This window comes from Ranitomeya variabilis, chromosome 4 (genome assembly GCF_051348905.1).
Source record: "Ranitomeya variabilis isolate aRanVar5 chromosome 4, aRanVar5.hap1, whole genome shotgun sequence".
In the NCBI taxonomy this organism is placed as follows: domain Eukaryota; kingdom Metazoa; phylum Chordata; class Amphibia; order Anura; family Dendrobatidae; genus Ranitomeya; species Ranitomeya variabilis.
Genome location: NC_135235.1, coordinates 756115986 through 756141809, shown reverse-complemented (window position 1 = coordinate 756141809; position 25824 = coordinate 756115986). Strand labels below are relative to the sequence as shown.

Here is a 25824-nt window from a genome sequence, read left to right as displayed (position 1 = left end):
TTGAAGCTGTATTCTAATCCACTCCCTCGGCGTTCCGGCCACCGGTATTGCGCCTCAGCAGGGTGCTGCCTCTTTCAACAAAACCCCTGCTGGTATTCGCCTTCTGCTTGATCTCGTTTCTCACTCAGCACAATCTGCCTCGCTTCTAGTCCTTTCTTGGGCACCGCCGCTAAGCTGAGCAGGCACGGTCCCGTTACGTTCTCTCAATGCCAAGCCTCTGCCAGGATCCCACCCCTGGCAGAGACCCTACAGTCTCTCCCTTCACAACACCCTCTGCCACAAGGTGTTGCTCCGTTCAATCCCGTCAGCGTTCTCTCTAACTTCCTGCCTGACCCCCAGTTTACCCACTATGGTGGGGAGTGGCCTAATGAATAGCACCCTTAGCTCCCCCCGGAGGCCCTGCTGTGAAACATATTGGTGTCTGTGATACCTGATTGGAGGAACTCCTTCAGTGCCATCGAACGTACCATGGCTCCCCTTAGCGGCGAAGCCACAGTACTGCAACGACCAGGACTCTGGGGCGCTGCACTCCCCCCTGGTTAAACACAGTACTCCGGGACTGGGAAGAAAAACAACAATACAGATTAGTAAACAGACATACAATTTTGTTGAGTGCAAAACAATAAGTATACTTGAACAGGCTTCCCTTTATGGGAGGTGAGGACACTTTTAACGTTACAAACATAGTCAACATTATAAATTACAGGCTATACATAACTCCTGTTACCCAACCGGGTATTCTACTTAGTGCAAATTCTGGAACAATAAATTAACATTGCCTTTAAGAAACATACACTCTTAGTTTACCAAAGGCCTTCCTATAATCACATTACAGGGTAGGGTAACTTCACATTCTCCTACTTTGAACCTGCAGGACCGCCTGTCCCTATGGCACCAGACCTACTGCCTCTCCTTTCTTTTACAGGACCGCCCCGTTCAGCCAGGGCCTACTGCCTTTCGCTACTATACATAGTATAGACATAACATTCCTTTCATTTAAAGAACTCTGAGCCAGCTCTACTCGGCTCCTTTAAGGACTCACTCTCTGACCCCTACGGGTTCGCTTTCTGTCCTTAGTAACAAAGTAACTTTCTATGGGGACGCAGGGTTTACCTTCTATCCTCACCTTCATCATTACTTCTTTACTTTCAACTATGCAGATCTCTACTTCTACCCCTGCGGGCTCTCTGCATCTTTTCCTTTCACAAAACATTATTTTCAGATTTCACAATTCAAACAATTTAAACACATATAACTCTTCATGTAAAACAGTTACATTTCTTTTCAAAGCATCATCATGGCATTACTGTTCTGCAACAGTATCTTTCTCAAGTTCAATTCTTCACATCCCCTTTAAGAGGGGACCAAGTCTTTCTGAGGTAGCTCGTCTTCTCAGCCTACCAGTCCATGCAAAGGTTCCAGCATTGATATCTTCGCAAAGTGTCTTTTAGCTAAAACCAGTAGGAAAGGTATCTTCGCAAAGTGTCTTTTAACTAAAACCAGTAGGAGGCACCCTTAAGAAGGTGCAACTATTTACAAGGAAGTTCGAATCATGCACAGTCCATGATTTCTACAGTTTGTGTAACTTTTGTGCAAAACTTCAAAGAAACAGCAATAGTGACCCCGGGTCAACAAAGGGGTCACCTTTTAAAGTTTACCCTGGACGGGTTTAGCAGCAACTTAAAGAACAAACAGTAACTATTTACATTTCCATAAAAGAGCATTCAATTCAGAATCCCCCACGAGGCGCCACCTGGCGGGGGAACCCCTGCAATACAGGCAGGTCAGGTTCCAGATTCACTCCCGCGGCCAGGTACACCCCATGGGTGCGGGTCTGTTGCACAACCAGATCGTGTGCGGTGATGAGGGTCTGCGTTCCCACGTCTTTCTGCGCTGATACATCAGGAACATTGGTCACTTGGAAAGGCACTTCCTTGGCCACCACGGTGGTTGCGGGGGTCATGCGGCAGATCGCAGGTTCTGTGATCAGACAGGTGGGGACGACCGGGGTGGTTACGGATCGATCACACGGTGGCACCTTGGCTACAGGGGCTGGTTTCTCTTTCTTGTAGATGTTCAGAGCAAACCACCCCTTTTCCCCAAAATGCCGGGTGTAAGTAACACTATCCCCCGGGTAGAGGTCCCGATCGGGGTGGCCCTCTCTAAGGTGTGACTCAACATCCCGTCGGTTGACAAAGATCTCTGCATAGAGCCCCGGTTCCTTAATAAAGCCCCAGCCTCCTCGGAGCTTAAAGGTGGTGACGATGCCCTGCCTGCGCGGGGCCTGGTGAGTGGTGGGGTCCTTGCGGGCCCGATCCTTGACCGCCAAATCCTTTTGATGGTGAGCCTCCCGCCCAGCCTGATGTACTTTCTCCTCCTCTCGCCACCGATGTTCTAGCTGGATTTGGTATTCCTCCCAGCTTAGGGCCTGTACCATCTCCCCCTTCTGGGTCTCCACCCCGGGGAACCCCATAAGATTGGATCCGGGGTTCACCCAGCGGCACACCGTGCGCTCCGCGTGGACCTCACACAGCAAGGGAGTAGGGGTGATTGGGGCTCGCATACGATGTTCCATGCCCGTGGCTTCCTCCCATGGTAGCAGGCGCTGGAGTCTATGGGTTCCCGGGAGAGGTGGTGCCGCTACAGGACCCACTAACACACCCTCGGCTGGCGGGGCAGGATCGGCGGACTCACCAACTGGTACGAGTTCACTTTCCGTAGCAGGTCCCGCTGGTTTTTCCGGTGAGAACTCCGATGTCCGGGAACCCTCTACCGGCTCCACCGGGTGCGGAGCCTGGACTCTCACATTCAGTTGGAGGAGCTGGTTATATAAGTCCTCCATCTCAGCTCTCAGGAATCTGGTGTTATCCACGGAGGACGGGCTACTGGGCTCATCCGGGTAGTCGGGGGAGACTTCCACTTCAACCCCACTATCGGGTTCGGAGCTGCTGGCCATAGCGTCCTCCACGCGGGTCACTTCCTGGTCTTTTTCCCGCTCTCTCCTTCGGGAGCGGTTTCGTTTTCTCTGCCTCCGCCCCCCATTAAGAATTAAGAGGCGGATCTCTGCTGCTGACGGACACGTCCTCACCGTGCAGAAATATTTAGACTGGGCGGCCATTGCTGTTCGCGCTCTCCAACTTGTCTACGCCCACTTCACGCCCCTCTTCTCTTCCTGCGCTCTCCTCAGCGCTGCAATGGCGGCGGATTTTGGCGGCAACTGGCGCAGCACAGTCTTACAATAAAGTACAGTCCAAGCACAGTAAATCACAGTCTCTAGGCACACATGACCTGATTCTTCAGGCTTAAGTAGATCCTGTTCGTGACGCCAAGTCTGCGGCGCGCCCCCACACCGCCGCAGGGCCGAGGGGTACCCGGAGCCGGGCCTCTAGGTCTCAGTCCTGGGGTTGTCACGGTGGCTAGACCCGGTCCGTGGCCCTGTCCGTCAGTGGGGGACGTCCGGTGCAATAAGTGGTGCTAATGGTGGTGTAGCGGTGCAGTTGTGGGGTGCAGGTCGCGGTAAATAACGAGGACACCAGGTTGCAGTCTCTTTACCTCTTTACTGGAGATCTCTCAGTCCGCAGTCCAGAATACGGTTCACCAGGCTGCGCAAGTCCGGCCGGTCCAATGGCACCTCCAGAGTCCTCCTCTCAGGTGGAAATCTGTGCCTTCCTTCTAGCGCTATGTGTTGTAGTCCTTCCCTGCTGTGCTCACGGAAAGTGACCCCACAACGGTTGTGTCTGTTTCTTAAGTTCCCTCACAACTCGATTTGATGTTCCTCTGTAATCCACCCCTCCCTGTATTCAGGTTGGAATGGCACCCGTTTGTCAGGTAGGCCTGGAGTTCTTCCGGGACCCTAGAGACGCCCCTCTCCCGCAATTGCCCCCCAAGACTTCATAGGTGATATGTGGTAGACAGCCCGCCTGAGACCGACTGTCCTGCCGCTGTTTGGAGTATGGCTTGAAGCTGTATTCTAATCCACTCCCTCGGCGTTCCGGCCACCGGTATTGCGCCTCAGCAGGGTGCTGCCTCTTTCAACAAAACCCCTGCTGGTATTCGCCTTCTGCTTGATCTCGTTTCTCACTCAGCACAATCTGCCTCGCTTCTAGTCCTTTCTTGGGCACCGCCGCTAAGCTGAGCAGGCACGGTCCCGTTACGTTCTCTCAATGCCAAGCCTCTGCCAGGATCCCACCCCTGGCAGAGACCCTACAGTCTCTCCCTTCACAACACCCTCTGCCACAAGGTGTTGCTCCGTTCAATCCCGTCAGCGTTCTCTCTAACTTCCTGCCTGACCCCCAGTTTACCCACTATGGTGGGGAGTGGCCTAATGAATAGCACCCTTAGCTCCCCCCGGAGGCCTTGCTGTGAAACATATTGGTGTCTGTGATACCTGATTGGAGAAACTCCTTCAGTGCCATCGAACGTACCATGGCTCCCCTTAGTGGCAGAGCCACAGTACTGCAATGACCAGGACTCTGGGGCGCTGCATGTGCATTTGGCATTCTCACGGCAAAGTGGCGCGTGCTGCTCACCGCCATAACACTGCACATACGAACAGTGGATGAGGTTGTGAAGGCCTGCATGGTCCTACATAACTTTGTACTTTCAAAGGAGCCTGTTTCCGTGGAAGATGAGGACTTGGAGACCACCCTGTGGGATTACAACAGCAGCTCTGTACGTTCTTCCGGTTATGTTTCCAGAACGAGGGAAAACTTTGCTGAGTATTTTGTTTTACCTGTGGGCAGGGTGGCATGGCAAGATAACATAGTGTGAAATGTTATTTCATTTATTGGTGATTAATGTTTGTGTGTGTAGAAAGTTTTTTTATTGACACCAACGTAATAATTTGTTTCAAAAACTTTGGTATATTTTGGGTAATAAACAAAATGTAATACCTTTGTAACGTGTGATGTGTTTTTATTTTACATTCCTTATCTTATTAAATGAAGGCAGTTCACAAACAATTGTTGTCAAACCAAACACAATTTTATTTAACATATAACAACATTAAATCATTGTAAACCTTTAGCATTTTTTTTGCTACAAATACATTTTGGGTCAACCTTTTGTTTAGGTTGTAAATAGTGTTGAGCATTCCGATACCGCAAGTATCGGGTATCGGCCGATCCTTGCGGTATCGGAATTCTGATACCGAGATCCGATATTTTTGTGGTATCGGGTATCGGAATCGGAAGTCCCCACAGTGCTAAAATCACTATAATGTAAAGTGGGCGGTGCGTGGGCGGAGACTGCGTGTCTCTGTGCGGGCGGGGTCTGTGCGGGCCTGCCAGGGATCTCATTCTATGCGGCCAGCGCTGTATACCCAGGCTTGATGCGGCGTGCCGGGGCTTGATGCGGCGTGGGAGGGCTCTGCGGCGTGCTGGAGGGGTCTAAGCGGCGTGCTGGGGGGTCTATGCGGCGTGAGGGGGTCTAAGCGGCGTGCTGGGGGGTCTATGCGGCGTGAGGGGCTCTCTGCGGCGTTCTGGGGCGTCTATGCGGCGTGCTGGGGGATCTATGCGGCGTGAGGGGCTCTCTGCGGCGTTCTGGGGCGTCTATGCGGCGTGCTGGGGGGTCTATGCGGCGTGCTGGGGGGTCTATGCGGCGTGCTGGGGGGTCTATGCGGCGTGCGGGGGTCTCAGCGGCGTGCGGGGGTCTCTGCGGCGTGCTGGGGGGTCTCTGCGGCGTGGGGGGGTCTCTGCGGCGTGGGGGGGTCTCTGCGGCGTGGGGGGGGTCTCTGCGGCGTGCGGGGGTCTCAGTGTGGGCATCGTCCGATGGGACTACAAGTCCCATCGGGCTATGCCTGCTACACTGACAGTGATTGACACATTAGCCAATGATGGGACAGTAGTAGTCCCATCATCCGGCTAATGTGTTGAATGAAAAAAAAAAAATACTCCATACATACATTCTACATACATACATACATATAGACATACAGTACATTCATACATTACATACATGACATACATTACATTAAACATAGATTACATACTCACCATTACTTGTCACTTTGTTCCCTGAAGCCAGTATCATCTATAAAAAATGTGAAAAAAACAAACAACCAATATACTCCCTGTCCGCAGAAATCCACGAGTGTCCCACGACGATCTCCCGTGGAGAGCAGCAGCATCAAATAATGCGACCGCTCTCTAGGGGCTCAGAAACACAATGACGGGAGGAAGGTATCCTTCCGCCACTGTATTCCTCCGCCGCTGTAAAAAAAAAAAGTCCCTAGTCTCACTTTATGGCATTGCTGTATGAGACATTTTCCCATGCAGCAATTATATAAAGTGACACTTTGAACTCAGGTAACCTCAGTGATGCACTGCAGGAGCCATTGTCTCCTGTCAGTGTGTCACTGAGGGTCCTATAGAGCAGTGACGTCACCCGATGTCACTGTTCTATAGGGGAGATCGTCGTGGGACACTCGTTATTAATTGGACTACGGCGGACAGGTAGTATGCGGTTTATTATTTTACGTTTTTTGCAGGCGCTGAAGTATGGTAAGTATGGTGAAATGAAGAATATTAAAATACTTTTTCCTAATGTGTGCGTGTTTTATTAACCCTTTTCTTACTATTGGATTAATAACGGATAGGCGTCTTATTGACGCCTCTCCGTTATTAACCCGGCTTAATGTCACCTTACGATAGCAAGGTGACATTAACCCCTTATTACCCCATATCCCACCGCTACACGGGAGTGGGAAGAGAGGGGCTAAGTGCCGGAATTGGCGCATCTTACGGATGCGCCATTTTCGGGGCGGCTGCGGACTGGTATTTGTAGCCGGGGGGGGGGCAATATCCATGGCCCCTCTCTAGGCTATGAATATCAGCCCGCAGCTGTCTGCGTAGCCTTTCTGGCTATAAAATATAGGGGGACCCCACGTCATTTTTTTGGGGGGTCCCCCTATTTTAATAGCCAGTAAAGGCTACGCAGACAGCTGCGAGCTGATATTCATAGCAGGCTACAAATATTGGCCCCCGGCCGTCGGCTTTCCCCCTCTGGCGCAGAAAATTGCGCGGGAGCCCACGCCGTTTTTTTCCATTTTTTTTTTTAAATTCAACGCTCATAAAGGCCTCTTTCACCCTTGCGTCAGTACGGGTCCGTCGCTATGCGTTGAGCCGACGTACCGACGCACGTTGTGAAATTTGTACACGACGTGGGCAGCGGATGCAGTTTTTCAACGCATCCACTGCCCATTCTGAAGTGCGGGGAGGAGGGGGCAGAGTTTCTGCTGCGCATGCGCAGTAGAAAATGGCAGACGCGACGGACAAAAAAACGTTCACTTGAACGTTTTTTCGTGCCGCCGGTCCGCCAAAACTCGACGGATCCGTTGCAGAACGGACGCGACGTGTGGCCATTCGTCGCGATCCGTCGCTAATACAAGTCTATGGGGAAAAAAAATGCATCCTGCGAGCACATTTGCAGGATCCGTTTTTTTCCGCCAGATCCGTTTTTTCAGTCGGATCCGTTGTATTCCGCCAGATCCGTTTTTTTCCACCGGATCCGTTTTTTTCCGCCAGATCCGTTTTTTTTACATTGGATCCATTTTTTTCTGCCAGATCTGTTTTTTTCCACCGGATCTGTTTTTTTCCACCAGATACGTTTTTTTCCGCCAGATCCGTTTTTTCCTGCCGGATCCATTTTTTTCCGCCAGATCCGTTTTTTCTCATAGAGTTGTAATAGCGCCGGATTGCGCCTGATGGCCACACATTTCATCCGATTTTTGCAGGATTCGTTAAAAAAAACTGTTTCCGCCGGACGGAAAACTCATAGGAACGTTTTTTGTCCGTTATTTTTCATGCATGTTTCCATTCAAATCATGCACATTTTCCGTTTATTTATTTTCCAAAAACCTCATCAAAACCTGCATCAAAACTGCATGAAAAACCGCACCAAAAACCTGCATCAAAAACAGCATCAAAAACCGCACCAAAAACCTGCATCAAAAACCGCACCAAAAACTGCATCAAAAACCGCACCAAAAACTGCATCAAAAACCGCACCAAAAACCTGCAGCAAAAAAGCACCAAAAACTGCATCAAAAACTGCATCACAAACCGCACCAAAAAACTGCAGCAAAAAACTGCAGCAAAAAAAGCACCAAAAACTGCATCAAAAACCGCATCAAAAAGCTACATCAAAAACAGCACCAAAAACTGCATCAAAAACCGCACCAAAAACCTGCAGCAAAAAAGCACCAAAAACTGCATCAAAAACCGCATCAAAAACTGCACCAAAAACTGCATCAAAAACCGCATCAAAAAGCTGGAGCAAAAAAAGCACCAAAAACTGCATCAAATACTGCACCAAAAACTACATCAAAAACCGCACCAATAACCTGCAGCAAAAACTGCATCAAAAACCGCATCAAAACTGCACCAGTTTTTAATGCAGGTTTTGATGCAGTTTTTGGTGCAGTTTTTGATGCGGTTTTTGATGCAGGTTTTGGTGCTGTTTTTGATGTAGCTTTTTGATGCGGTTTTTGATGCAGTTTTGGTGCTTTTTTTGCTGCAGGTTTTTGGTGCTGTTTTTGATGCAGTTTTTGGTGCTTTTTTGCTGCAGGTTTTTGGTGCGGTTTTTGATGCAGTTTTTGATGCTGTTTTTGGTGCTTTTTTGCTGCAGGTTTTTGATGCCGTTTTTGATGCAGTTTTTGGTGCTTTTTTGCTGCAGGTTTTTGATGCAGTTTTTGGTGCAGTATTTGATGCAGTTTTTGGTGTTTTTTGCTGCAGGTTTTTGGTGCGGTTTTTGGTGCAGCAAAAAAGCACCAAAAACTGCATCAAAAACCGCACCAAAAACCTGCAGCAAAAACTGCATCAAAAACCGCATCAAAACTGCACCAGTTTTTTATGCAGGTTTTGATGCAGTTTTTGGTGCAGTTTTTGATGCGGTTTTTGGTGCAGGTTTTGGTGCTGTTTTTGATGTAGCTTTTTGATGCGGTTTTTGATGCAGTTTTTGGTGCTTTTTTTGCTGCAGGTTTTTGGTGCTGTTTTTGATGCAGTTTTTGATGCAGTTTTTGGTGCTTTTTTGCTGCAGGTTTTTGGTGCGGTTTTTGATGCAGTTTTTGATGCTGTTTTTGGTGCTTTTTTTGCTGCAGGTTTTTGATGCCGTTTTTGATGCAGTTTTTGGTGCTTTTTTGCTGCAGGTTTTTGATGCAGTTTTTGGTGCAGTATTTGATGCAGTTTTTGGTGTTTTTTGGTGCGGTTTTTGGTGCAGCAAAAAAGCACCAAAAACTGCATCAAAAACCGCATCAAAAACTGCACCAAAAACTGCATCAAAAACCGCACCAAAAACCTGCAGCAAAAAGCACCAAAAACTGCATCAAAAAACGCATCAAAAACTGCACCAAAACCTGCATCAAAAACCGCACCAAAAACCTGCAGCAAAAAAAGCACCAAAAACTGCATCAAAAACTGAACCAAAAACTACATCAAAAACCGCACCAAAAACCTGCAGCAAAAAGCACCAAAAACTGCATCAAAAACCGCATCAAAAACTGCACCAAAAACTGCATCAAAAACCGCACCAAAAACCTGCATCAAAAAAAGCACCAAAAACTGTATCAAAAACTGAACCAAAAACTACATCAAAAACCGCACCAAAAACATGCAGCAAAAAAGCACCAAAAACTGCATCAAAAACCGCATGTTTTTGGTGCGGTTTTTGATGTAGTTTTTGGTTCAGTTTTTGATGCAGTTTTTGGTGCTTTTTTGATGCAGGTTTTTGGTGCGGTTTTTGATGCAGTTTTTGGTGCAGTTTTTGATGCGGTTTTTGATGCAGTTTTTGGTGTTTTTTGCTGCAGGTTTTTGGTGCGGTTTTTGGTGCAGCAAAAAAGCACCAAAAACTGCATCAAAAACTGCATCAAAAACAGCACCAAAAACCTGCAGCAAAAAAAGCACCAAAAATTGCATCAAAAACCGCATCAAAAAGCTACATCAAAAACAGCACCAAAACCTGCATCAAAAACCGCATCAAAAACTGCACCAAAAACTGTATCAAAACCTGCATAAAAAACTGGTGCAGTTTTGATGCGGTTTTTGATGCAGTTTTTGCTGCAGGTTTTTGGTGCGGTTTTTGATGCAGTTTTTGTTGCAGTTTTTGATGCGGTTTTTGATGCAGTTTTTGGTGCTTTTTTGCTGCACCAAAAACCGCACCAAAAACCTGCAGCAAAAAACACCAAAAACTGCATCAAATACTGCACCAAAAACTGCATCAAAAACCTGCAGCAAAAAAGCACCAAAAACTGCATCAAAAAGCTGCAGCAAAAAAGCACCAAAAACAGCATCAAAAACTGCATCAAAAACCGCACCAAAAACCTGCAGCAAAAAAGCACCAAAAACTGCATCAAAAACTGCATCAAAAACAGCACCAAAAACCTGCAGCAAAAAAGCACCAAAAACTGCATCAAAAACCGCATCAAAAAGCTACATCAAAAACAGCACCAAAACCTGCATCAAAAACCGCATCAAAAACTGCACCAAAAACTGCATCAAAACCTGCATTAAAAACTGGTGCAGTTTTGATGCGGTTTTTGATGCAGTTTTTGCTGCAGGTTTTTGGTGCGGTTTTTGATGCAGTTTTTGGTGCAGTATTTGATGCAGTTTTTGGTGCTTTTTTTGCTCCAGCTTTTTGATGCGGTTTTTGATGCGGTTTTTGGTGCTTTTTTGCTGCAGGTTTTTGGTGCGGTTTTTGATGCAGTTTTTGGTGCTGTTTTTGATGTAGCTTTTTGATGCGGTTTTTGATGCTTTTTTTGCTGCAGTTTTTTGCTGCAGTTTTTTGGTGCGGTTTTTGATGCAGTTTTTGATGCAGTTTTTGGTGCTTTTTTGCTGCAGGTTTTTGGTGCGGTTTTTGATGCAGTTTTTGGTGCGGTTTTTGATGCAGTTTTTGGTGCGGTTTTTGATGCAGGTTTTTGGTGCGGTTTTTGATGCTGTTTTTGATGCAGGTTTTTGGTGCGGTTTTTCATGCAGTTTTGATGCAGGTTTTGATGAGGTTTTTGGAAAATAAATAAACGGAAAATGTGCATGATTTGAATGGAAACATGCATGAAAAATAACGGACAAAAAACGTTCCTATGAGTTTTCCGTCCGGCGGAAACAGTTTTTTTTAACGAATCCTGCAAAAAACGGATGAAATGTGTGGCCATCAGGCGCAATCCGGCGCTATTACAACTCTATGAGAAAAAACGGATCTGGCGGAAAAAAATGGATCCGGCAGGAAAAAACGGATCTGGCGGAAAAAAACGTATCTGGTGGAAAAAAACGGATCCGGTGGAAAAAAACAGATCTGGCAGAAAAAACGGATCCAATGTAAAAAAAACGGATCTGGCGGAAAAAAACGGATCCGGTGGAAAAAAACCGATCTGGCGGAAAACAACGGATCCGACTGAAAAAACGGATCTGGCGGAAAAAAACGGATCCTGCAAATGTGCTCGCAGGATGCATTTTTTTTCCCCATAGACTTGTATTAGCGACGGATCGCGACGAATGGCCACACGTCGCGTCCGTTCTGCAACGGATCCGTCGAGTTTTGGCGGACCGTCGGCACGAAAAAACGTTCAAGTGAACGTTTTTTTGTCCGTCGCGTCTGCCATTTTCTACTGCGCATGCGCAGCAGAAACTCTGCCCCCTCCTCCCCGCACTTCAGAATGGGCAGTGGATGCGTTGAAAAACTGCATCCGCTGCCCACGTCGTGTACAAATTTCACAACGTGCGTCGGTACGTCGGCTCAACGCATAGCGACGGACCCGTACTGACGCAAGGGTGAAAGAGGCCTTTATGAGCGTTGAATTTAAAAAAAAAAAAATGGAAAAAAACGGCGTGGGCTCCCGCGCAATTTTCTGTGCCAGAGGGGGAAAGCCGACGGCCGGGGGCCAATATTTGTAGCCTGCTATGAATATCAGCTCGCAGCTGTCTGCGTAGCCTTTACTGGCTATTAAAATAGGGGGACCCCCCAAAAAAATGACGTGGGGTCCCCCTATATTTTATAGCCAGAAAGGCTACGCAGACAGCTGCGGGCTGATATTCATAGCCTAGAGAGGGGCCATGGATATTGGCCCCCCCCGGCTACAAATACCAGTCCGCAGCCGCCCCGAAAATGGCGCATCCGTAAGATGCGCCAATTCCGGCACTTAGCCCCTCTCTTCCCACTCCCGTGTAGCGGTGGGATATGGGGTAATAAGGGGTTAATGTCACCTTGCTATCGTAAGGTGACATTAAGCCGGGTTAATAACGGAGAGGCGTCAATAAGACGCCTATCCGTTATTAATCCAATAGTAAGAAAAGGGTTAATAAAACACGCACACATTAGGAAAAAGTATTTTAATATTCTTCATTTCACCATACTTACCATACTTCAGCGCCTGCAAAAAACGTAAAATAATAAACCGCATACTACCTGTCCGCCGTAGTCCAATTAATAACGAGTGTCCCACGACGATCTCCCCTATAGAACAGTGACATCGGGTGACGTCACTGCTCTATAGGACCCTCAGTGACACACTGACAGGAGACAATGGCTCCTGCAGTGCATCACTGAGGTTACCTGAGTTCAAAGTGTCACTTTATATAATTGCTGCATGGGAAAATGTCTCATACAGCAATGCCATAAAGTGAGACTAGGGACTTTTTTTTTTACAGCGGCGGAGGAATACAGTGGCGGAAGGATACCTTCCTCCCGTCATTGTGTTTCTGAGCCCCTAGAGAGCGGTCGCATTATTTGATGCTGCTGCTCTCCACGGGAGATCGTCGTGGGACACTCGTGGATTTCTGCGGACAGGGAGTATATTGGTTGTTTGTTTTTTTCACATTTTTTATAGATGACACTGGCTTCAGGGAACAAAGTGACAAGTAATGGTGAGTATGTAATCTATGTTTAATGTAATGTATGTCATGTATGTAATGTATGAATGTACTGTATGTCTATATGTATGTATGTATGTAGAATGTATGTATGGAGTATTTTTTTTTTTTTTCATTCAACACATTAGCCGGATGATGGGACTACTACTGTCCCATCATTGGCTAATGTGTCAATCACTGTCAGTGTAGCAGGCATAGCCCGATGGGACTTGTAGTCCCATCGGACGATGCCCGCACTGAGACCCCCCCCACGCCGCAGAGACCCCCCCCACGCCGCAGAGACCCCCCCACGCCGCAGAGACCCCCCAGCACGCCGCAGAGACCCCCGCACGCCGCTGAGACCCCCGCACGCCGCATAGACCCCCCAGCACGCCGCATAGACCCCCCAGCACGCCGCATAGACCCCCCAGCACGCCGCATAGACGCCCCAGCACGCCGCATAGACGCCCCAGAACGCCGCAGAGAGCCCCTCACGCCGCATAGATCCCCCAGCACGCCGCATAGACGCCCCAGAACGCCGCAGAGAGCCCCTCACGCCGCATAGACCCCCCAGCACGCCGCTTAGACCCCCTCACGCCGCATAGACCCCCCAGCACGCCGCAGAGCCCTCCCACGCCGCATCAAGCCCCGGCACGCCGCATCAAGCCTGGGCATACAGCGCCGGCCGCATAGAATGAGATCCCTGGCAGGCCCGCACAGACCCCGCCCGCACAGAGACACGCAGTCTCCGCCCACGCACCGCCCACACTCTCCCCCCCTCCAGAACCCCATATAGAAGGACAGAAAGGGCTGATTTACCGTCCGATACATGAGTCCCATTCACTTGTATTGGTATCGGGTATCGGTATCGGATTAGATCCGATACTTTGCCGGTATCGGCCGATACTTTCCGATACCGATACTTTCAAGTATCGGACGGTATCGCTCAACCCTAGTTGTAAACCTTTTCTTGGCAAAAAATAGATTTATCAAGCTTTTTTGGTGGGGTAACACTTTTTTTTTTTTAATTTTCTTTTTTTGGTCGGTTGGTAAGCCGTACTTTTGGCACCCATCTTTTTTTTGCTTCTCATAATTTCTTTTAAACATTTTTTGATAAAAATAAAACATTACAGTGTCAAACATACATTACAAATCGGTATAGTGTTGGGTGGAGATATTAGCGGAGGGGCTTGAAGGTTGGACCACGTCGATAGTTGGGGAAAGCCTACTGGGTTGGGGTGTTGTGGAAGGGGGGGGAAAAACAGGAAGCTGAGCAGGGGAGGGTGGTGTTGGGGTAGGTGGTATACTAAATGGGGAAGGAAAGCTTGACAAGGAAGAAAACATTGGGGAAGGCACTGGGATTTGGGGACGGGATGGGAATTGGGACTGGGTCTGTGTTGTTTGGTATTTGGACTGGGGTGGGAATTGGGACTGTGTTGTTTGGTATTGGGACGGGGGTGGGAATTGGGACTGTGTTGTTTGGTATTGGGACAAGGGTGGGTATTGGGCCTGGGGTGGGAAAGTTGTAGTGGCTGTGTGGGGAGGTGTGGGAGTTTGGCCTTGGGACATAACCCGCAGTAGAGCAGCATGGCATTCATGCATTACCTGCATCTGCTGGTTAAGCGAAAGCTTTTCCATGCGCCTGAGCATTGATTGGAAAAACAGGTTTGCCAGAGCTTGACTTGCATCTGAATGCAGCCTTTCCAAGCGACTGCTGGTTTCCCTGCTGGTTTCACTGATGCGTGCTTGCACCATGCTGAAACCAGCAGTCACTTGCTCTCCCAACATTTTGAAAGAGCTTTGGAAGGATGCATTGAGATGCAAGAACTCAGGAGCATAGCTCCTTTCCTGACCCCTCTGTCGCTGCCGCCACGAACCTATTGGGGTCTAGAGGTGGCAGGATCAGAAGGGTAGGGTAAAGGGAACGCTACGTCTTGACCAGCAGATTCAAGTAACGAGGGCTGCGATGCTGCTTCACTGCTGGCGGCGGCGGAAGTGGATGGGGCAGAGGTACCGGAAGGGCCAGACAAGGGGTCAGAGGGGTGGGGTCTACTGACGTGGCCCTCGGTGGCGGACTCCTGAGAGATCGCTCCAGAGAGGGCCAAGGTAGATGCAGGTGCCCGATGGCTGGAGAAGGTGCTGTGAAATGGATAAAAAAAAATTAATATATTGATATGGGAAAATCCCTGACTGAAACCAAACAAGTTAGGTACAATTGGTCATTAAATGTGCTGTTGAATACTTACACTCTTTGCAGCATACTTTCACGGAGGAAGGACAGGGCCCGGCCATATTTATATGGAGTCCTTCTTCTTCATGCTGAGCCACTCGGGGCCTGCATCTCCTCATTAAATTCCCTCTTGAAGCGATCCCTGAGTGACCGCCACCGCTTCCTAATCCTTTCACCTGTAAAGACAAGAATAAAAGCAAGTGTTAATTAAAATACAATCCATTAAGTAGAAAACATAACTGAAGTTTCTACTTACATTCTTGAGTCTGCTGCCTTGGATCAAGGTCCTCCCACCTCGGCAAAATGTTACGTCATACTTCCTCCCAGAGCCGACGGGTCACAAACATGTCTGCATGCCTGCGGTCACCCATATGACAGAGCGGCCCCCGCTCGCGTACCTCCTCGATCAGACGGTCAACATCTATCCCCATGCTGTCATCCCCGTCCGAGTCAGGAGCACGCTGTTGATGTTGTGGAAAAATAAAAATATTAATACACAGAAACATAATTTTCACTAGAGGGAAAAAAAAACAAAAAACAATCACCGGTCGGCGACCGCGGCCACGATTACGTCGGCTCCGGGAGCGGCTGGGAGGATCTTGATGTGCAGCAGACTGGAAAACAAAAAAAAAAGAAGTTAGGTAGCCATATGTTGTACGTGTACTGTGATGTATGATGAATTGTTTTGTATGTGTTGGGTGATGTGTGAAGCTGTTTCACCAAAACTTACACTCTGTGCGCCCGCTCCTTGTCTTTCTCCACCCCTCTCGTCTCCTTCTGAGAGTCCATCGGCTGGTTCAGATTCCTGTGAAAACATAATTAATGCATTTAGTGATTTAACGACACTTTAAGTATAGCACTTAAAACAGTAAAAAATGAAAATTACCGCAACTCGCTGTCGCGGTGGAGAAGGGCTCTCAGAAGAAGACACTGATATTTTTAGACGGTCTGCCGGCAGTGGTCCCTTGTGGCTGTGCAAGTAAAAACACCCTTGTAAATAATCTACTATACACATTGAAATTGAAGATGTAGGGTGTTTAATACTTACATCAGCAAAGCGGCAGTGGTTCCTGGCTCCTAGTCCAGGCGGCGTCTGGAATGCGGCAGTTGTTCCGTGGGTCCTAGTCCGGATGGCGTCTGGAATGCGAAAGTGGTCCCTTGTGGCTGTGCAAGTAAAAACACCCTTGTAAATAATCTACTATACACATTGAAATTGAAGATGTAGGGTGTTTAATACTTACATCAGCAAAGCGGCAGTGGTTCCTGGCTCCTAGTCCAGGCGGCGTCTGGAATGCGGCAGTTGTTCCGTGGGTCCTAGTCCGGATGGCGTCTGGAATGCGAAAGTGGTCCCTTGTGGCTGTGCAAGTAAAAACACCCTTGTAAATAATCTACTATACACATTGAAATTGAAGATGTAGGGTGTTTAAAGGGCCACTGTCACCCCCATACAGCCGTTATAAACTAAAAGAGCCACCTTGTGCAGCAGTAATGCTGCATTCTAACAAGGTGGCTCTTTTAGTTTTTGGTTCAAGTATTCCCAAAATAAAGCATTTTGAAACTTAGCCAAAATACCTGTCGTTAGCCAGGGAGGCGGGTCCTCACCCCCCTGCTTGAACGGCTACTCTGCCGTCACTCCAATCTTGTGGGGCTTTCGGCGCCGCCCCCTCAGCGCTGTTTACGCTTCAAAACCGGCGCCTGCGCTGTGTACTACTGTGCTGCGCAGGCTCAGTAAGCTCTGGCCGACTGACGTCCCAGCCAGGCTTGCAGACTGCGCCTGTGCGGCCACCCACCTTTGGAATCCCAGCCCCGCACTGTGTGTTATGCATTATGCACAGTGCGGGGCTGGGATTCCAAAGGTGGGTGGCCGCACTGCCCGCACAGGCGCAGTCTGCAAGCCTGGCTGGGACGTCAGACGGCCAGAGCTTACTGCACCTGCGCAGAACAGTAGTACACAGCGCAGGCGCCGGTTTTGAAGCGTAAACAGCGCTGAGGGGGTGGCGCCGAAAGCCCCACAAGATTGGAGTGACGGCAGAGTAGCGGTTCAAGCTGGGGAGTGAGGACCCGCCTCCCTGGCTAACGACAGGTATTTTGGCTAAGTTTCGAAACGCTTTATTTTGGAAATACTTGAACCAAAAACTAAAAGAGCCACCTTGTTAGAATGCAGCATTACTGCTGCACAACGTGGCTCTTTTAGTTTATAAGGGCTGGAGGGGGGTGACAGTGGCCCTTTAATACTTACATCAGCAAAGCGGCAGTGGTTCCTGGCTCCTAGTCCGGGCAGCGTCTGGAATGCGGCAGTTGTTCCGTGGGTTCTAGTCCGGATGGCGTCTGGAATGCGGAAGTGGTCCCTTGTGGCTCTGCAAGTATGACAAGTTTATATAGTTAGAAACAACCCCCCCACACTCGTAAAAGATTTAATAACTACCCAGATGACATTATCAGAGCAATGTTCATGCAGGCCGGCAGTGAAAGTTTTGAGATAAACCACCCAAAAAAATAACCAAAGTCACACCAGTCTTTCAGCTGGATTCCCTACTGCAATAGTATGTGCAAGCTGTAAAACCATTTACTCCTACCACCACCAAAAATAACCCTCTTGTATAATTGAAAGGCCTTCACACCATTTCAAAATGTATTGATCACATATGTGACTTTAAAAGATCCATTATAAAATAACTTTACCAAATTTTATTTAACAAGTTTTATTTCCCTTTTTTTTTTAAAAAAAAAACCTTTAATCTTAACAAAAAAAAAAACAGACCCAACACAATTTTCCATGTGTGGCCATTTGTACATACACCACTTTTTACCTTTGTGAAATGATACTACGGACATTTGGAATAAACTTTTTATTACGGTAATTATTTTTTAATTTTTTTTTGTCACATCACAATAGGAGCTGCAATGCTCTTTATTTTAAATACAAGTACATCAACTGGAAAGGTTTTCAGCAATCAAACCCCAAATACATTTTTTGCGGAAAAACAAAAAACACACGCAATACACATGCTCACACACGCTGACACACTGAAACCACATGCTTCACAGACCACTCAACTTGGTAAATACAGTTAGGTCCATATATATTTGGACAGAGACAACCTTTTTCTAATTTTGGTTATAGACATTACCACAATGAATTTTAAACAAAACAATTCAGATGCAGTTGAAGTTCAGACTTTCAGCTTTCATTTGAGGGTATCCACATTAAAATTGGATGAAGGGTTTAGGAGCTTCCGCTCCTTAACATGTGCCACCCTGTTTTTAAAGGGACCAAAAGTAATTGGACAATTGACTCCAAGGCTATTTCATGGACAGTTGTGGGCAATCCCTTCATTATGTCATTCTGAATTAAGCAGATAAAAGGCCTGGAGTTGATTTGAGGTGTGGTGCTTGCATTTGGAAGGTTTTGCTGTGAAGTAAACATGCGGTCAAAGGAGCTCTCCATGCAGGTGAAACAAGCCATCCTTAAGCTGCGAAAACAGAAAAAAACCCATCTGAAAAATTGCTACAATATTAGGAGTAGCAAAATCTACAGTTTGGTACATCCTGAGAAAGAAAGAAAGCACTGGTGAACTCATCAATGCAAAAAGACCTGGGCGCCCACGGAAGACAACAGCGGTGGATGATCGCAGAATAATCTCCATGGTGAAGAGAAACCCCTTCACAACAGCCAACCAAGTGAACAACACTCTCCAGGAGGTCGGCGTATCAATATCCAAATCTACCATAAAGAGAAGACTGCATGAAAGTAAATACAGAGGGCTCACTGCATGGTGCAAGCCACTCATAAGCATCAAGAAGAAAAAGGCTAGACTGGACTTTGCTAAAAAACATCTAAAAAAGCCAGCACAGTTCTGGAAGAACATTCTTTGGACAGATGAAACCAAGATCAACCTCTACCAGAATGATGGAAAGAGAAAAGTATGGCGAAGGCGTGGTACAGCTCATGATCCAAAGCATACCACATCATCTGTAACACACGGCGGAGGCAATGTGATGGCTTGGGCATGCATGGCTGCCAGTGGCACTGGGTCACTAGTGTTTATTGATGATGTGACACAGGACAGAAGCAGCCGAATGAATTCTGAGGTATTCAGAGCCATACTGTGTGCTCAGATCCAGCCAAATGCAGCCAAACTGGTTGGTTGTCGTTTCATACTACAGATGGACAATGACCCAAAACATAAAGCCAAAGCAACTCAGGAGTTTATTAAAGCAAAGAAGTGGAATATTCTTGAATGGCCAAGTCAGTCACCTGATCTGAACCCAATTGAGCATGCATTTCACTTGTTATAGACTAAACTTCAGACAGAAAGGCCCATAAACAAACAGCAACTGAAAACCACTGCAGTGAAGGCCTGGCAGAGCATCAAAAAGGAGGAAACACAGCGTCTGGTGATGTCCATGAGTTCAAGACTTCAGGCAGTCATTGCCAACAAAGGATTTTCAACCAAGTACTAGAAATGAACATTTTATTTACAATTATTTAATCTGTCCAATTACTTTTGGTCCCTTTAAAAACAGGGTGGCACATATTAAGGAGCTGAAACTCCTAAACCCTTCATCCAATTTTAATGTGGATACCCTCAAATGAAAGCTGAAAGTCTGAACTTCAACTGCATCTGAATCGTTTTGTTTAAAATTTATTGTGGTAATGTCTAGAACCAAAATTAGAATAATGTTGTCTCTGTCCAAATATATATGGACCTAACTGTACATCAGTCATTAAAAAAACATGCACATGCACGGACGCATGCACCCGCAAACACACTGACACATGCGTGCAAGTACACAGGTGAAGGCATAACGCACGCCCACACACAAAAGCACACAGCCGTACGCAAACACACACAGATGCACACACACAAAAAACACACAGCAGGACAAAAACACAAGACACACACAGACACGCACACAATACAAGTCTATGGTAAAAAAAACGCATTCTGCGGGAGATTTTGCAGGATCCGTTTTTTGACCAAAACAACGCTTTTCGACGTCTGCAGAAAAACGCTAGTGTGAAAGTAGCCTTAGTGTGTGACTACAAATAGTAAATCAAACCCCCTTTATCACCGCCTTAGTTAGGGAAAAATAAAATTAAAAAATGTATATTTCTATTTTCCTATTAGGGTTAGGGTTGGTGCTAAAGTTAGGGTTGGGGCAAAAGTTTGGGTTAGGGTTTGGGCTAGAGTTGGGGTTAGGGTTTGGATTACATTTACGGTTGGGTTAGGGGTGTGACAGGGTTAGGGGTGTGGTTAGGGTTATGGTTGTGATTAGGGTTAGGGGTGTGTTGGGTTTGGGATTAGGGGTGTGTTCAGGTTAGGGGTGTGGTTAGGGTTGGGATTAGGGTTAGTGGTGTGTTAGGGTTAGGGCTGGAGATAGAATTGGGGGTTTCCACTGTTTAGGCATATCAGGGGCTCTGCAAACGCAACGTGACGCCCGCAGACCATTCCATCAAAGTCTGCATTCCAAAATGCCATTTCTTCCCTTCTGAGCTTTGCCATGCGCTCAAACAGTAGTTTTCTCCTGCATATGGGGTATCACCGTACTCAGGAGAAATTGGACCACAAAAGTTGTAGTCCAATTTGTCCTGTTACCCTTGGGAAAATACAAAACTGGGGGCTAAAAAATAATTTTTGTGGAAAAAAAAAGGATTTTTTAGTTTCACGGCTCTGCATTAAAAACTTTAGTGAAACACTTGGGGGTCTAAAGTTCTCACCACACATCTAGATAAGTTCCTTTGGGGGTCTAGCGTCCAATATAGGGTCTCTTGTGGGGGTTTCTACTGTTTAGGTACATCAGGGGCTCTGCAAACGCAACGTGACACCGACAGACTTCCATTCAATGTCTGCATTCCAAAACGGCGCTCCTTCCCTTCCGAGCTCTGCCATGCACCCAAACGGTGGTTCCCCCTCACACATGGGGTATCAGCATACTCAGAACAAATTGCAAAACAAATTTTGGGGTCCAGTTTCTCCGGATACCCTTGGGAAAATAAAAAATTGGGGGCAAAAAGAAAATTTTTGTGGAAAAAATGAATTTTTAATTTTCACAGCTCTATATTATAAACTTTTATGAAACAATTGGGGGTCCAAAGTGCACACCACATATCTAGATAAGTTCCTTGAGGGGTCTAGTTTCCAAAATGGTGTCACTTGTGGGGGTTTTTCACTGTTTAGGCACATCAGGGGCTCTCCAAACGCGACATGGCATCTGATCTCAATTCCAGCCAATTCTGCATTGAAAAAAATCAAACGGTGCTCCTTCCCTTCCGAGCTCTGCCATGCGTCCAAACAGTGGTTTACCCCAACACACTGGGTATTAGCGTGGTCAAGACAAATTACACAACAAATTTTGCAGTACAATTTCTCCTATTACCCTTGGTAAAATAAAACAAATTGGATCTGAAATAGTTTTTGTGTGAAAAAAGTTAAATGTTAGACCTGAAGGGTTAATAAACTTTTTCAATGTGATTTTGAGCACCTTGGGGGGTGCCATTTTTAGAATGATTTGACTTTTTGGTATTTTCTATCATATAGACCCCTCAAAGTGACTTCAAATGTGATGTGGTCCCTAAAAAAAATTGGTGTTGCAAAAATGAGAAATCGTTGGTCAACTTTTAACCCTTATAACTCCCCAACAAAAAAATGTTGGTTCCATAATTGTGCTGATGTAAAGTAGACATGTGGAAATGTTACTTCATAAGTATTTTGTTTGACATATTTCTGTGATTTAAGGGCATGAAAATTCAAAGTTGAAAAAGTTGAAAAATTGCGAAATTTTCTAAATTTTTGCCAAATTTCCATTTCTTTCACAAATAAACGCAACTAATATCAAATAAATTTTACCAGTCATGAAGTACAATATGTCACAAGAAAATAATGTCAGAATCACAGGGATCCATGCAAGCATTCCAGAGTTATAACCTCATAAAGGGACATTGGTCAGAATTGTACAAATTGTCCCGGTCATTAACGTGCAGACCACCCTCGGGGGTTTATTTTTCCATCAATATGGCCATGTGAGGGCTTGTTTTTTTGCAGGACGAGTTGTACTTTTGAAAGTCACCATTGGTTTTACCATGTCTTGTACTAGAAAATGGGAAAAAAATTCCAAGTGTGGTGAAATTGCAAAAAAAGTGCAATCCCACACTTGTTTTTTGTTTGGCTTTTTTGCTAGGTTCACTAAATGCTAAAACTGACCTGCCATTATGATTCTCCAGGTCATTACGAGTTCATAGACACCAAACATGTCTAGCTTATTTTTTATCTAAGTGGTGAAAAAAAAATTCCAAACTTTGCTAAAAAAATAAACAAAATTGCGCCATATTCTGATACCCGTAGCGTCTCCATTTTTCGTGATCTGGGGTCAAGTGAGGGCTTATTTTTTGTGTGCCGAGATGACGTTTTTAATGATACCACATTTGTGCAGATACGTTCTTTTGATCGCCCGTTATTGCATTTTAATGCAATGTCGCGGCGACCAAAAAAACGTAATTCTGGCGTTTCTAATTTTTTTCTCACTACGCTGTTTAGCGATCAGGTTAATGCCTTTTTTTATTGATAGATCGGGCGATTCTGAACGCGGCGATACCAAATATGTGCAGATATGATTTTTTTATTATTGTTTATTATTATTATTATTTTGGATGGGGTGAAAGGGGGGTGATTTAAACTTTCACTTTTTTTTATTTTTTTCATATTTTTAAAAACATTTTTTTTACTTTTGCCATGCTTCAATAGCCATGGAAGGCTAGAAGCTGGCACCACTCGATCGGCTCTGCTACATAGCAGCGATCTGATGTTCGCTGCTATGTAGCAGAAATGCAGGTGTGCTGTGAGCGCCGACCACAGGGGGGCGCTCACAGCAGGCCGGTATTAGTAACCATAGAGGTCTCAAGGACCTCTATGGTTACCATCCTGATGCATCGCTGACCCCCAATCATGTGACGGGGGTCGGCGATGAGGTCATTTCCGGCCACCCGGCCGGAAGCGCCGGTTAAATGCCGCTGTCTGCATTTGACAGCGGTATTTAACAGGTTAATAGCGGCGGGTGAATCACGATTTCACCCGCCGCTATTGCGCGCACATGTCAGCTGTACAAAACAGCTGACATATCACGACTTTGATGTGGGCTCACCGCCGGAGCCCATATCAAAGGGGGAGACACGACATACGCCGTAATAGTACGGCGCATGTCGTGAAGGGGTTAAACTGTGTTTTGTATGCCACATTGGTCTCATATCATTGCGCTTAACATTGTGCCATTTCAGGGCTCCATAGAATTTTTTTTGTTTTCACCTTTTTTGCTGTGTGTTACCCTAGCTCTATACACTATTTTGTTGTAAAAAAAAAAATTCAGGCCACATATTTTGCAATGTGGTATCTCCGTGACACACCTCATCTATCTGTGGGCTACAAATTGTGGCATTTGAGGCCTCCATTGAACTTTTTTTGCTGTGTTACCCTAGTTATTGACACCAGTTTGCTAAAAAAAATTGTTACCTACAGTGCAGATATTTTAAATTGTGGTTTTCCCGCCCATGGATCATATATAAGTTTGCTCCAAATTCAGCCATTTGTAGTGAACGTGGAAAATATTGTAGTCCATTTAAAATGGGCAAGGCGCGTGGCAAAGGATGGGGAAGTGGACATGATGGTGATGGTGCATGCAGAGATCAAGGCTGTGGGCAAGCTGAAAGTGGGCCACAACAAACACCCACATTTGCTGGCTCGACCTTCCTGTCCCAATTACTAGGGGACTACAGCAGGACAGCAGTATTGAAGCCAGAGCAGTGTGAAAAGATTGTTGGTTGGATGGTGGATAATACTTCCAGTCAGTTTTTTCAGTCTTCCACATGGTCAAGTCTGAGTAGCCTTGAGTCTGGACCGAATATTTCTCACCCTGATCCTCCTTCCTCCCACCATGCTGAATGCCCAGAGACAACTGATCCCACACTTGGACACTCCGAAGAGCTGATCACTTTTTCATTTATAGATTCGGGCCTCTCGCCCGGTCTACTTGAAGTGGGGCAAGATGATATTCTATGTAGCGATGCCCAAATATTTGAGCAGCCATTGTCACACAAAAGCGATAGTGGGAACGTGTCACAAGAGGTGGACGATGTTGAGACACAATTACCAGAAAGTCAAAAGGAGGACCAGGGTGCGGAAGTGGAAGACGAGGTGGTGGATGAAATAGTAACTGACCCAACCTGGCAGGAGGACATGCAAAGCGAGGACAGCAGCATAGAGGGGGAGGGAGGCGTAGCACCCCCCAACAGGCAGGAAGAAGCAGTGTGGTGGCTGCAGACAGAAGGCAGGCAACTGTTCCCAGTAACACCAACATGATGGAATTATCCAGTCCTACTGTTAGGACTTCCTGAGTCTGGTTGTTTTTTTAAAGGCTCTGCCGATAACCATAAACAGGCCATTTGCACCACCTGCCATGCTCGCATCAGCAGGGCTAGCAAAACTACCAGTCTGACTACCACCCGTATGATCAAGCACATGGCAGCAAAGCACCCGACTTTGTGTGCTGAACCCCAGGCTCCAGGAACAGTGTCTGCAGGTGACACCACTGCTTCTTCCATTGTTATGCGTGCAAGTCAATCCCCTGTCCAAGGTACAGGCAAAGATGTCTCCTGCCCTGCATCTGTCATTGCCCACACTCAACTAGCACCATCATCAAGCACGTCCACGTCCTTGTCCCAGCGCAGCCTTAAGTTGTCCATACTGTGGAGTCACTGGAACGCAAGCGGGAATACACAGCCAGTGCCCCACAGGCTACAGTCCTAAATTCACACATTTGTCATCTGCCTGTGCTCAAAATGTTGCCTTTTAGGCTTGTAGAGACAGAAGCTTTTCACAAGCTGATGGCGGCGGCCGTCCGAAGGTATTTGGTCCCCAGCCGCCACTTTCTCCCGGTGTGCCGTCCCGACATTACACAAGCACATGTCCCACAACATTACCCATGCCCCCAACAATGTTGTTACTGGGAAAGTCCTCCTAACCACGGACACATGGACAAGTGCTTGTGAGCAAGGACAGTACATCTCACTGATGGCACACTGAGTTAACATAGTGGAAGCCAGGACCCAGTCGGACCTTGTGATGGAACACGTAGGATTGCGTGGCCCTACATCAATCAGGGTTGCCCCCACAGTCTACAGCTCCTGCACATCCTCCTCCTCAGCTTCCATCCCCTAAATGACCACATCAGTCACAACCTGGAAGCACTGCAGCACTGCCTCAGCCAAGCGGCAACAGGCTGTGCTGAAGCGAATATGCTTAGGTGACTGTTGTGAATTCTGCTTTTGGGCTCCCTCCGGTGGTTGTAGGTGGTAATGCAGTTGTCCCTGGGTTGCAATACTGGTCAGGTGTATCTGCTGATTGCAGTTCTGACTGGGGTATTTAGGCGTGCAGGATTCATTAGTCCTTGCCAGTTGTCCATGGTTTTTGGGAGGTGTTGGTCCTTGTTTGGTTTCTTCTGCCTTGCTGCCAAATCAGCAAATATAAGTGTCTGGTTTTGTTTCTGTGGCACACATGCTGTGTGCTCAATAATTCAGTGCTATTCATTTTTTGTCCAGCTTAGATTGTGTCAGTATTTTCTCAGTCTTGTTGGATTCTCAGGAGTTGCAGATATACATTCCATGTCTTTAGTTAGATTGTGAATTTTTTGTATTATCTGCTGTGGATATTTTTGGAAGGGTTTTAATACTGACCGCTTAGTATTCTGTCCTATCTTTCCCTATTT

At 46.7% G+C, this 25824-nt stretch overlaps 1 protein-coding gene across 1 annotated transcript in view; it reads right to left on the bottom strand.

The window, feature by feature from the left end:
* The window catches only part of LOC143768271 (uncharacterized), a 116710-nt gene that overhangs the window by 78987 nt on the left and 11899 nt on the right, over positions 1–25824 (bottom strand). The window contains exons 2-4 of the mRNA XM_077256965.1: positions 15797–15871; positions 15612–15680; positions 15465–15527 (exon numbers count right to left, since the gene is read on the bottom strand). Of these exons, the coding sequence (XP_077113080.1) occupies positions 15465–15527; positions 15612–15680; positions 15797–15871 (207 nt within the window). The remainder of the gene's footprint in view (positions 1–15464; positions 15528–15611; positions 15681–15796; positions 15872–25824) is intronic.